We start from the raw sequence: 12,337 nt of genomic DNA, 5'->3' as shown, positions 1-12,337 counted from the left end.
CAGAGTAAATAGAAAAATATTTGTATGTGTATTGTGTGGTTTTATCTAAGGAAAACACGTCTGTGTGTGGTTTGTGTAAGGTAGACCATACAGCAAAATAAGGAAGCAGCCACTGCTTCTCTTCAACCTGGATATCATATGCAACCTGTTAATAATATGTTTTTGATGTATAGCTGATTGGATTGGGAGAAACTTTGTGAAGAGGTTAGTAGGATTTGTTTAATGAACATGACATGACTGTACTAGATATGTTTTACATCAGTCTTTGAAAAATTTGAGGGGAAAAAAGTGTTTTAAGAATATGGGAAGGCACAAGAGCTGTATATTTTGGTGGATTCCAAATGACTTTAAGTAATGTAATTCCATAAACATAATGCCTGTGCTTATGGTGGAGGAAGCTTTTTGTATACCTGGTTGTTTAAGGCCTGTGTGTTGGCAGTTTTTGGAAAGGCACAATGCAGAATATGTATCACAGAGGGAAGAATTACTATGAAAGGATACCTGTTATTAATGATGGTATTTTTTTCTCTATACTGAATTGATTTTACAGGTGGCATTTTCTGGTATCTCCAAGCAGGTGTATTCTACTCTAAATTGTAAAATGCTTTTAGAGCTGGAGGGTTAAAAAAGTACTTACAATATACATAGACTATAAAATGGAGGTGGTATGTTGTGTAACAGTGGATCAGTTACTGTCTTGAAGATGGCAAGCAGGAATTATGTGAATGTTCTTAAAAGTGAATTAAGGGAGATTAATTTTTAATTATTTCTCTTAACTAATTCTCTGAGTAATTTATCTTGTGAATTATGTTGCCTCCAAAATACAACTTCTCACTGTTTAATCAAAAACTTGTGTCACTTGGGGCTTCTTGAAGAAAAATGACTTTACTGATATTACCCATGATACTTTCTCTTGAGATTCTTCTGAAACTTCTTGGCTTCAGTAACTCGTTTAACAGTTTAACTCGTTTAACACTGTTTCTGTAACACTGATGTAAATGTTTTTCCAAAGACCAGAGTTGTAGTTCTGAGGGAGAACTTACATGATGAGACCTGTTCCAAAACATGTTGGCTTTTTCTTCTCATGCTTGCCTTACTACTAGAAAGGGGGCTTTGGTTAATGTTTGATTCTCATAAGATAAGATCTGAGTCACTCACAAGAATTTGATCTTTCCTATGTCACTTTAATGATGAAAACTCATCTCTTTTATAGAGAGCATTTCTTTAATTGCAAGACATTCAAGCAGTTCAATCAGTCATGCTGATGATCTTTTGTATTAATTCCAACTTTCTTATGGGCTAATTAAAATTCCTTGCTTTTGTTATCTCCATAAGGTATCCTGTTTCTTTTTGTTCTAGGTTATTTACTTTCTAGAAGAGAGGGTCAAGCAGGATCCCCTGAAAAGCCATTGTCTGATCTGGGTCGTCTCTCCTACTTGGCTTATTGGAAAAGTGTCATATTGGAATACCTGAACTGCCACCATGAAAAACAAATCAGCATCAAAGGGATGAGCCGAGCTACTGGAATGTGCCCACACGATATTGCCACAACTCTGCAGCAACATAGCATGATAGATAAAAGAGAAGATAGGTCAGTGAATCTTGTAAAAAAATTTCTAAAAACTGAGACAAAACATTCTCTACTTACAAAACAGTTGGTGTGGAAAATGTCTGTGTGAAAGTTTGACTTTAAAATGAGTGATAACCATCTTACTGTAGAAGTCAGTGCAGATGGGTTTTACATACAGAGCTTTTCTTCCTGGGGATTCTTTGGATGTTCCTTCATGTTAATGGCTACTAGAAGTATGTGGCCAGCTCACAATACTTTCAGTTAAGAGTTTTGTTTCATTCAGTATAATCTTCCCTAAGTGTTCCCAGCTCTTGCTGTGCAAATATTTTGCTTGAATACCAGTAAGAGAAAAAATGGTGTTTGTGGGTGGCAGTCTGTCTTTCCACACCTCCTCTTTCAATCATTGCTGCTCAGATCAACTCTACAGTAAGTGCTCCTTTTCAAGGTACTGGTAATACAAGTTTCTGTTTAATGTTATGATCAATGTACACTGAGAAGGTGAGTTCCTTTTTAGTGAATTCTTTTCTTCATGCTCTTGATGGGTATTTTAGAACTTTTTGGGTTGTTGTTCTTGTTTGGTCTTTTTCTTTCCATAAAATGTCTTAAATGGCTTTCAATGGTATTTGTGTTTCTGAAGATGATCTTAATTCTTACTGGATATTCCCCTCATAGAAACTTTATAATTAAGCAAAGCTGCCTTACAAACACTGGTCTGCCAAAACAATAAAATTAAAATCAGAAAAAGTTCAGCCTCATTCAGTAATTTTTGTGTCCCAGCACTAGTATTCAAAACTAGTAATTTTTGAACCAGTAAGAATGCAAGTCTTCAAAAAGGAGATTAGTTTACAAGAGTGTGTGTGGGAGTAGTAAGAGGAGAGCTGGCATTGCCTTAAACCTCTTCTGGAATACTTAGTTATGGACAACCTGAGGACAAATCTATTTCAAGGGAAGTTTTTTGTACATGTTGTGAAGTAGAAGTTTTTCCGTATTCTGGAAAAGGGTTCTGGATCTGATTTCTTTTTTTAAACTTTGTTTTTCACTGAGAGTGTTTTGTTACTTCACCAACCTGATTTTTAAAGCACTTGAAATGCTTGCTAATCCTTGTTGTTTAGAATTGTGTAGTTCTTTGTAACAGGGGAGTTTGGTGGGTTATGTACATATATATATTAGCATACTGTGCTATTTTATTAGTCTTTACCTACTTTTGATATGCCACTTCATAGTATTTGGAAGGTCATATTGTATTCATTAGCACAGAACTGAAGTATGTTTGTATGCTTCCTTAGAAAACCTGTGCTTCTGACTTGCTTTCTTGTCCCCTTAACTTATGTCTTCAGCTGTAACATTGACTTTCTTATTCTTGACTTGATGATCCACAGAGTTTTCTATGTATGTTTGTATGTAATATTAAAATTAGAACTTGTTCTGGCAGTGATGTAAGTGCCAGCACTAGACCTCTTGAATTAGGTTTAGGGTAGTCAACTATAAAACCTTTACTTTGCTCTCTGCCCTAGTGATGGCTAATATTGAACTTTCACCTCATAAACTTTTGTTCCTTCACTTCCTCTCAGTAAACAGTCAGTAGTGTAAGGATGCTATCACTGTGTTTAAGCTGGTATTTTTAGTTTGATGGATCCTTTCATTAATCTGTATTTTTTCACAGGTTGTTTTGCAAAAGGATGTCAACTATAGAAAGGCTGTTCTAGGTGATCCTTTTCTAAATTAAATTACTGTTTATTTGATTGTAGATTTGTAATTATTAGAAGGGAAAAGCTGATTTCAAGTCATATGGAGAAACTGAAAGCGAATCCACGTATCAATGAAGTAGATCCCGAAAGCTTGAGATGGACTCCTTTGTTAGTTCCTAATGCTGCAGTTTCTGAAGAAGAGAGGGAAGCAGAAAAGGAGGTAATATCAGAGATATCTTCTGAATTTCTGTTCCTTTGGCTTTCGTCACTCTGAATATTCAACATTAGACTGTCTTAAATAGAGCAGATTTAGCTTTGACCACTACATATTGCTATTGCAATGCAGAATTTTTGGAAGCTGCACAGCAACACAGTAACTTTGGGGGGATGCATATGAAAACTTAAAATGTGAATCACTTGTCATGGAGCTGTATTTATCACTCTTGAGGTAGTCAAAGAGCATGTAATCAGATGAAATTTGGTGCAGAGCTCAGGGGCTGCACTTTCAATCGATTCTTTGTGTTCTCAACTTGCTCAAAGTGATCCAGTCAGTGGGCATGTAATGTAGTGCTAAAGGACTTAAATCAATTCGCTGCATCATTAATAGTGCTAAATATCCCATGAAATGCAATCTTCTTTGGTTTGTTATCTGTTAACTGTTGTAAAGGAGCAACTAGATGATTCAGCTGAAATGTTGTTGTTAGGTTAGCCAGCAGTGTTAATCAGGGTTGACTTATTTTAACTATTTAGCTGCATGTAAAGGATATGGCTAAGTAAATGCTGTTTCAGTGACCTGTTATTTTAACCTCAACCCTTCAGGCTGAGCGTCTTATGGAACAAGCTAGCTGCTGGGAAAAGGAAGAGCAAGAAATATTCTCCACAAGAACTAATAGTAGGCAATCACCTGCAAAAGTACAATCTAAAAATAAATATTTGCGATCTCCAGAAAGTGTGGCCGTGGTGGGGGAGCGAGGGCAGTGCACAGAGCAATCTAAGGAGAGCAGTGAGGAGGATGGCGGGGATGAGAATCAGCAGAGTTCGCCTCCCCGGCTGACCAAGCCCCAGTCCCTGGCCATGAAGAGAAAGGTGTGTTACCTTAGAGCTTCATTCAAAGCCATTTGTCTCTGATTTCAATCACATCCTTACCATCCAAGTAACAACCTGGTTTTTTGCAAACATTTAGACTGTTTTAATCCTTTGTGTGTTATTTGAACACTTAACTACTCCTTTCTTCTCTTTTCTGCACTCTATCCAGTTTTTATCTTTTGAATTTTTCACAGAACTATAAAATACTAGTGACATAAAAAAAATCAGAATTTTCTGTTAATTTTTAAACTAGAGATTGCCCTCTGGTGTTTGGTATTGGTATTGGTTCGATATCTTAATGGTTCTTTCTTTTTTTTTTTGTATTAAGATGGAGTCCAAGCTTGTATGGTTTGTCTTTTTTTTCTTTTTTTTTTAATATAGAAGCTCCTAAAAAGGGAATGCTGTTTTTTGAAAGAAATGTTGTTAAAACAGATCGGGGGTTTTTTACCCATAATCTTCTCATTTAAACATTAAATTCTGGTTACTGCCATGTTTGCAATAATTTTTTAATTTCCTTAAAAATATCACCTCTTTGAGTTGCTTAAATTAGTAAACTTAAGAAACCCAGAATTTTAAAGCACTCACCTTGGCCTTTATATTTAGGTGTCTCTGCTGAGAATCAGGAAGTTGGATTGTCCCTTTGGTTATGCTTTGTGAGCTTACATTAAGTAACCATAAATCTCTGAGTATGTATAATAATAGGAAAACAAAATCTTGAACAGGGTGTTTTTTTATTTATTGCAGCCAACTGTAGGATGCTTGAGGTGCACTTCTTCGATGTTATCTGTTTTTCTGTGTACATTCTTATTTCTAAAAATAGCAGAAACCCAAAAGGTAGAAGAAAAAGCCTTGGTACTTGTGAAGGTTGTTGTGGAATTATAAATCTACAGAGGAAAAATGTGTGAGTGCAATTTATGTAACAGTGCTATGAATATTATTTGACAGAAGAAGGTAAAAGATACTACAATATAAAGAAAATTCTAGTCTTCATTTTTACTTATGGAAAGGTTTGTATACATACCTCTTTTAACTGTTTAAACATTTTACTTTCAGATTCTTTCTACATTTGAATTTGATGCCACGTAAGGTTTTTTTTCAGTGAGTGAAGGGATTATTATAAACTTGCTCTACAAAAATTCATGTCCAGAATCAGTTAATGAACGGGAATGTAGGAAGAGTTTGATTTGTGGAATTATTTTTCAGAGACCTTTCATACTGAAAAAGAAAAGGGGCCGTAAGCGCAGGAGGATAAACAGCAGTGTTACAACAGAGACGATTTCTGAAACAACCGAGGTGCTGAATGAGCCATTTGATAACTCGGATGAAGAGCGTCCCATGCCACAGCTGGAACCCACCTGTGAGATGGATGGAGAAGATGATGACTTGAAGCCTGTGATTAGAAAAGCTTTGGAGTATCAACCTGGGCAGCAGAAACAGGAAGAAGAAGAGCAGAACAAGGAGGAGAAAGATATTCATTGTTACAGGCGCGATGAAAATTGTACAGGTAAGCCTAAAATGTTCTCACATCTTCACAAAAATAATTTTGTTGGGTTGCCTTCAAAAGAAATGTTTATTTTTGTCATGCATCTGGAAATTTTTAATGAGATATGTTTAGCTGTTGTTATTATTATAATAATTTGCTCTTTGTGTTCAGGAAACAAATCTTATTCAGTCTGAGGCATTGAAGTTCTTGTCATATTGTCAAAAACAACTTCTGTGTCCCTACAGCAGGGCATTTCATATTCAACAGTGCAAAGGGTATCACTGGAATATAGTTTTTGTGTCAGTGGTGCAGGATACAAGCAAAAAGTAACATTTGATTTACACAAATATCTTTCTATTCAATATTGTTGGTAATTCAGCGAAATGTTTGGTGCTTCTGTGGTTTACTATATCCTCAGCACCAGGTCCTGTTTTATTTCCCCATGAAAGAGACAAATTTAACTGTGTCCTTTCAAAGCTGCTTTTCTAGTTTGATTTCAAGGATATTTCCTGTCAGAAAAGTTAATGGATGGATAGTGAAACTACTGATGAGCTGTTCTGAATGTACACTCTTCCCTTGACCTCCTGGCCCTCAAATTATGCTTATAAGTTTTAATTCCAGAATGAATGACTAGAGTCTCAGGTCTGTGTATTTTCTCTAAGACGCCAGTAGCTACTACTTCAGTATTTGTGTAATTGCATGGGAAGTTCCATCCTTGCGATCCTCAGGGATCATGGGCTAATTTCTATTTCAAACAGCTCTTGTGTGATGTGGTACATTAGAATATTACCACTTTTTCCAGCTTCTCAAGAGAAACTGCTTAAACTAATAGTGGCAAGTTCCAGCTCTGTCCCAGTGGTCAGGTTTGCACAGTTTTAAGTAGACTGGTTTTTTTTATTTGCCTATAGACCACATCATCACAATATAGAAGTATCACTGAAGCCATTACAATCCCAAGTGCAATATCTTATGCTTTGATAATTTTCCTCTTTTCTGAAGTATGTGTAAGTGGTATTTGGGAAGAAAGGAAAGAGGTGAATGTGTTTGAGTTCTTTTTTTTTTTTTTAGTCAATGGATTAGTTTAGTATTCTGATGCACTCTGTGTGTAATTTTAATTAAATTTTGCATTCTATCATCTCTTGTGAACCATGTCATGAGATGTTGCCCATGAGAAAGTACTAGATTGAACCACCTTTTTTCAGTATTGGTCTTAAAGAATGATTATATATTTTTTATGGTTTTTCCTCCAGAATGGTCAAAGAGGAAACTCAAGACTTTCATGTCATTACTGTCAAAAAAGATAAATGTGTGTTAGAACAATGTCTATATAAAGTGAAGGCATACTTCTATTCTGAAACCAAAGGTGGAAACTCAAATATTTGGAGAGTATTTGCTTTAGTTTACATGTCTTGTCATTTAAATCTCTGGGCTTTTTCTCATGTATAAATGGTGGTTCTGATAGTGTCTGTTAAAAGGCCACCGAACCATAACATATCTGTGTAGTGTGTTTGAGCTGTAGATACTACATTGTCCTACTGTGCTTTGAGACCTGTTTATAACTCTTGTTTCCTACTTTCTTAATACATTTGAGTTTATAAATTATTTTCAGGTTTATATTGGAAAATATTGCTTAGTCTGCAGCAAGCTAAGATTTTTTTTTGTCTCTATTACCTCCCAAAGATAATACAGAGGATGATGTAGCTGTGTTGGAAGAAAGCACTAAAGACCATCTTGAACCTTTAAAGAGTAAGCAGGGTTGGCCCAAAGGAGTTAAACGTGGTCCATCTAAATGGAGGCAAAGCAAAGAAAGAAAACCTGGCTTTAAGCTTAATTTGTACACTCCACCTGAGACTCCCATGGAGCCTGACTATCAGGTGCAGGTGGAAGAACAAAAGGAAGTAGCTGAAGACAAGCCCTGTTCAGTTGCTGCTGTTACAGAGGAAGCTGTTAAAGAACCTGCTGAAGCACTGCCACCACCAGATGATGAGGCGAAAGAAGTAGAACCTGAACCTCTGCACCCACCCAGTGAACCCTCTGAAAAACAAGAAAATGATACTATGAAAGCTGGGGAAGAAGAAAGGAGCATAGAGGAAGATGGAAGCAATTCAAAAGATCAAGAAAAAGATGAAGCAAAAGAAGTTTTTGTGCAGAAAGAGGAGTCTGTGCATTTGGAGGATCAGGAGGAAGAGGAGGAGGAGGATGAAGAACCTTCTCACAATGAAGATCATGATGCAGATGATGAAGATGATAGTCACATGGGTTCAACAGAAGTGGAGAAAGAGGAATTGCCTGGTGAAGCCTTCAAAGAAATGCTGGAAACTCAGCAATCTTTTTTAGACGTAAATGTTCAAACTGGTAATTCAAATCAGGAGGAGTTAATGGATTGTGGTGTTGACCTTGCAGCTGATGAATGTGCAAGTGACCAGAAAGAACTTGCTACAGATTCAGACCCCGTGCCTGAATCTGATGATGATCATGCAGACAACAACCAGGACCAAAAAGCTGGTGAAGAACTACATTCCGATTTCAAGGGAGAAAGTACTGAGACCATGGAGATTGACTCAGAGACCGTTCAGGCAGTACAGTCCCTAACCCAGGAAACAAGTGAACATGAAGATACATTTCAGGACTGTGCAGAGACTCAAGAGGCCTGTAGAAGTTTGCAGAACTATGCCCACAATGACCAAAGTCCCCAGATGACCACACTGGATGACTGTCAGCAGTCTGATCACAGCAGCCCAGTTTCATCTGTGCACTCTCATCCCAGCCAGTCAGTTCGTTCTGTTAATAGTCCAAATGTTGCTCCTTTAGAGAACAGCTATGCTCAGATCAGCCCAGATCAAAGTGCCATTTCTGTGCCATCTCTGCAGAACATGGAGACCAGCCCAATGATGGATGTTCCCTCAGTTTCTGATCATTCACAGCAAGTTGTGGATAGTGGGTTCAGTGACTTAGGAAGTATTGAGAGCACAACAGAAAACTATGAAAACCCAAGCAGTTACGATTCTACGATGGGTAGCAGTATCTGTGGAAACAACTCTTCTCAAAACAGTTGCTCGTACAGCAGCCTTACATCTAGTAACCTAACACAGAGTAGCTGCGCAGTGACCCAGCAGATATCTAACATTAATGGAAGCTGCAGTATGATGCAACAAGCAAACATCAATTCTCCTCCCACTTGTAATGTAAAATCTCCCCAAGGTTGTGTTGTTGAAAGGCCTCCAAGCAGCAACCAACAGTTATCCCAGTGCAGCATGGCTGCTAATTTCACCCCACCTATGCAGTTGACTGAAATCCCTGAGACTAGCAATGCCAACATTGGATTATATGAAAGAATGGGGCAGAGTGAATTTGGAGCAGGGCATTACTCACAGCCATCTGCCACCTTCAGCCTTGCTAAACTGCAACAGTTAACTAACACGCTTATGGATCATTCTTTGCCTTACAGCCATTCAGCTGCTGTAACTTCCTATGCAAACAGTGCCTCTTTGTCTGCCCCCTTAAGTAACACGGGGCTTGTTCAGCTTTCTCAGTCTCCACACGCTGTTCCTGGAGGACCCCAAGCACAGGCTACCATGACCCCTCCCCCCAACCTTACTCCTCCTCCTATGAATTTGCCACCTCCCCTTTTGCAGCGTAATATGACTTCATCGAATATTGGAATATCCCACACCCAAAGACTGCAGACTCAGATGGCCAGCAAAGGTCATGTCTCTGTAAGAACCAAATCCACACCTCTGCCACCTGCTGCTGCAGCCCATCAGCCCCAGATTTATGGGCGAGCATCGCAGACTGTGGCCATGCAAGGGCCCACACGGACCTTAACGATGCAGCGTGGCATGAACATGAGTGTAAATTTGATGCCAGCCCCTGCTTATAATGTCAATTCAGTGAACATGAACATGAACACCCTTAACGCCATGAATGGTTACAGTATGTCCCAGCCAATGATGAATAGTGGGTATCACAGTAATCATGGGTATATGAATCAAACCCCTCAGTACCCTATGCAGATGCAGATGGGAATGATGGGAACTCAGCCATATGCACAGCAGCCAATGCAGACAGCCCCCCACAGTAACATGATGTACACTCCCCCGGGCCACCACGGCTACATGAACACAGGCATGTCCAAGCAGTCTCTCAATGGCTCCTACATGAGGAGGTAGGCCCTGGCAGAGACACGCTACCCAACTGGCGTATGGCATTGATCTGCACAAATACCTTCGGAGAGTACGATTTCAAAACCAGCAATTGGTGTGAATGCAAAAACATTTGTTGGCACCATTTAAAAGCTGTATGCAGCAGAAAGCCTTATACAAGTTTTTCTTTATTTCATGCTTTGTTGGGGTTTTTTTTTTTCCTTTGGTTTTGTTTTGTTCTGTTTTGGGGTTTTTTGTTTATTCTTTTAACATTGTGAGATTTAACTTCTCTTTGGGGGGAATTAGGTGGTTTTCCATTTTTTGTTTATTTCACTGAGCTTGAAGTTCTCTGGAAAGGAAGAACTCTTTCTATGAACTGCAATTACACAGCAGCTGATGGTTCAGAGCCATTTTATGTGCCTGCTCCCATTAAAAATGTGGATAAATAGACTCCAAAACTATCAGACAATACTGGATCATGAGCTTTTTCTCTCTCCTTTCCCCACATGTAAATGCCTTTTAGCAGTTCTTTTATTGTATCATTTTGTTTCTGAAGGTGACACTTCTGCATGCCGCTAATGTCTTTGTTAGTGACAGTGCATTTTGTAGTACTGTACAAGTGTTGTGCTTAACAGTAAGCCATTTCTTAATTTTTTTGCCTTGATTAGGTTACCCTAGTTTGAGGGGTAAAAAAACCAGAACTATATTTTTGTTAATTATAAAACTTGTAAAAATAATAAAAAAAAAGCTGCAAAAGCTATTCACATTTTGGTTAGTTCAAAGGGTTTTATTGCTGTATGTTTAGTGTAAAGTTGAGACTCTTTTCCATTTTTGTGACCAGTTTCTTTGGGGCTGGGTAGGAAAAAAGGCAGCTTTCTGTTTTATAAAAACTTACGTTTTTTTGTTGATTGAAACATCTCAGTGTTTATTTGTCAAGTTTTGAAACATTTTCGTATATGTCCAAATACTTGGCAGGATTTAAAAAAAAAGTAGTGAATTTGGTGTAAAGTTGCTATTTTATGGAAATGCCTCTAACTTTACATTTTCATTCCATCTGTAGATTTTTCTATCTTTATAAAATATTGGAGTTATTTTTTAAGGGAAAAAATAGAGCAGTAGCGTGTGAATAGCTCAAACTAAGCTTACAGATCGCATGTAAAAAGGCAAAAGTTATTTGTGTCTGTTTATATTGCTTCCTTTTTTGTAGCCTTTGTACCTGTACAGAGTGACTGTAAGGGCCGAACAGAAGAGGCTTGATACATGTAAAAATAGGACCCAGTGACACTCTTGTATTTATCTGTTATCTTTTTAGTCAGTCACTTAAAAAAATACCCACAAAAGACCCACCCAAGCAACAAAAATAAAAACTGCAAAAAACTACACCCCCCCTCCCAAGCTGTACATTTTAACATAAAATAAATTATGATGAGCCATTTTTAGCCTCTTGTGTCTTGTCATAGTTTGATGTTGCATGGGAATTACTTCCTGAAACAGTGTTTGTTACAGTGCTCTCACGTGCTTGATCTAAAGCCCATGACAGTCGGTGGGGTTTGGATTAGGCTGTTTAGAGCTTAAGTGTAGGTTACTCATCATAATTGCATACACCCTGTGAAAATAAAGAATACCTAAGATTATTTTTTTTAATAATCTTAATAAAATATTGAATAAATATGTATTTAATACCTTACAAGGTTGTCAATATTTAATGTATGAAACTTCTTTCCTATAGAAGGTGTGAATATATATCTATTTATCTATATAAAAGGATATATGATAGTAACAGACATGGTGTTTGAACTGTATTTTAATGATAGAATTGTAACCTCTTCCATTGTCATTGTTGCTGGGTGACAAGATGATGCAAATTCTGCATTAAATATATGGGTTCTGTGTATATGCATGTATGTGGGCACACACAAACATACACACAGATGAGCATTTCTCATGTAGCAACAGAAGGTCTGTTAAAGACAAGAAGGCTGTCTCTATGTGATCTCCTGAGTGGACAAATTCAAGTGTGGGATGTGTGAACCTATACCAGAAAAAGTCCCTGTAGTAATTGTTCAGAATGCTTCTAATGTGAATGTTGCCACTCTCACTGCAGTAAGGTTACTAGTTAAGCTAAAAAGAGTGGCCATCTTGACTGAAACTTTCCCCATTCCAGTATATAAAGCAGCTTTAAAGGTAATATTTCATATATCTTAAAGTCAAAGAAATGTGTATTTCTTTAAATAAAACCATTACTGTGTGGTGGTGCCAAATGAAGAAATTGATAGTACAGATTAATGTGCATGACCTGTTGTAGTTTTAGTACAATGGAGCAGCAGTCTAAAATAGTGAATCTGAATGAGAGCTAAAATTGCTGAAA

The 12,337-nt window shown here is 37.6% G+C and overlaps 1 protein-coding gene across 7 annotated transcripts in view; it reads left to right on the top strand.

The window, feature by feature from the left end:
• Nucleotides 1-11,403, top strand: part of KAT6B (lysine acetyltransferase 6B) — a 101,730-nt gene extending 90,327 nt beyond the window's left edge. For all 7 annotated transcript variants that reach the window (XM_014275699.3, XM_014275700.3, XM_074544203.1 and 4 more), the window contains 5 exons: nt 1,360-1,591; nt 3,319-3,478; nt 4,078-4,344; nt 5,548-5,848; nt 7,508-11,403. In XM_014275699.3, the coding sequence (XP_014131174.2) occupies nt 1,360-1,591; nt 3,319-3,478; nt 4,078-4,344; nt 5,548-5,848; nt 7,508-9,996 (3,449 nt within the window). In that variant the 3' untranslated portion in view covers nt 9,997-11,403. The remainder of the gene's footprint in view (nt 1-1,359; nt 1,592-3,318; nt 3,479-4,077; nt 4,345-5,547; nt 5,849-7,507) is intronic.
• Nucleotides 11,404-12,337: the final 934 nt, after the last annotated feature.

This window comes from Zonotrichia albicollis, chromosome 7 (genome assembly GCF_047830755.1).
Source record: "Zonotrichia albicollis isolate bZonAlb1 chromosome 7, bZonAlb1.hap1, whole genome shotgun sequence".
NCBI classification, from domain to species: domain Eukaryota; kingdom Metazoa; phylum Chordata; class Aves; order Passeriformes; family Passerellidae; genus Zonotrichia; species Zonotrichia albicollis.
The sequence above is the reverse complement of the archived record's forward strand: the minus strand, read 5'-3'. Positions and strand labels throughout refer to the sequence as shown.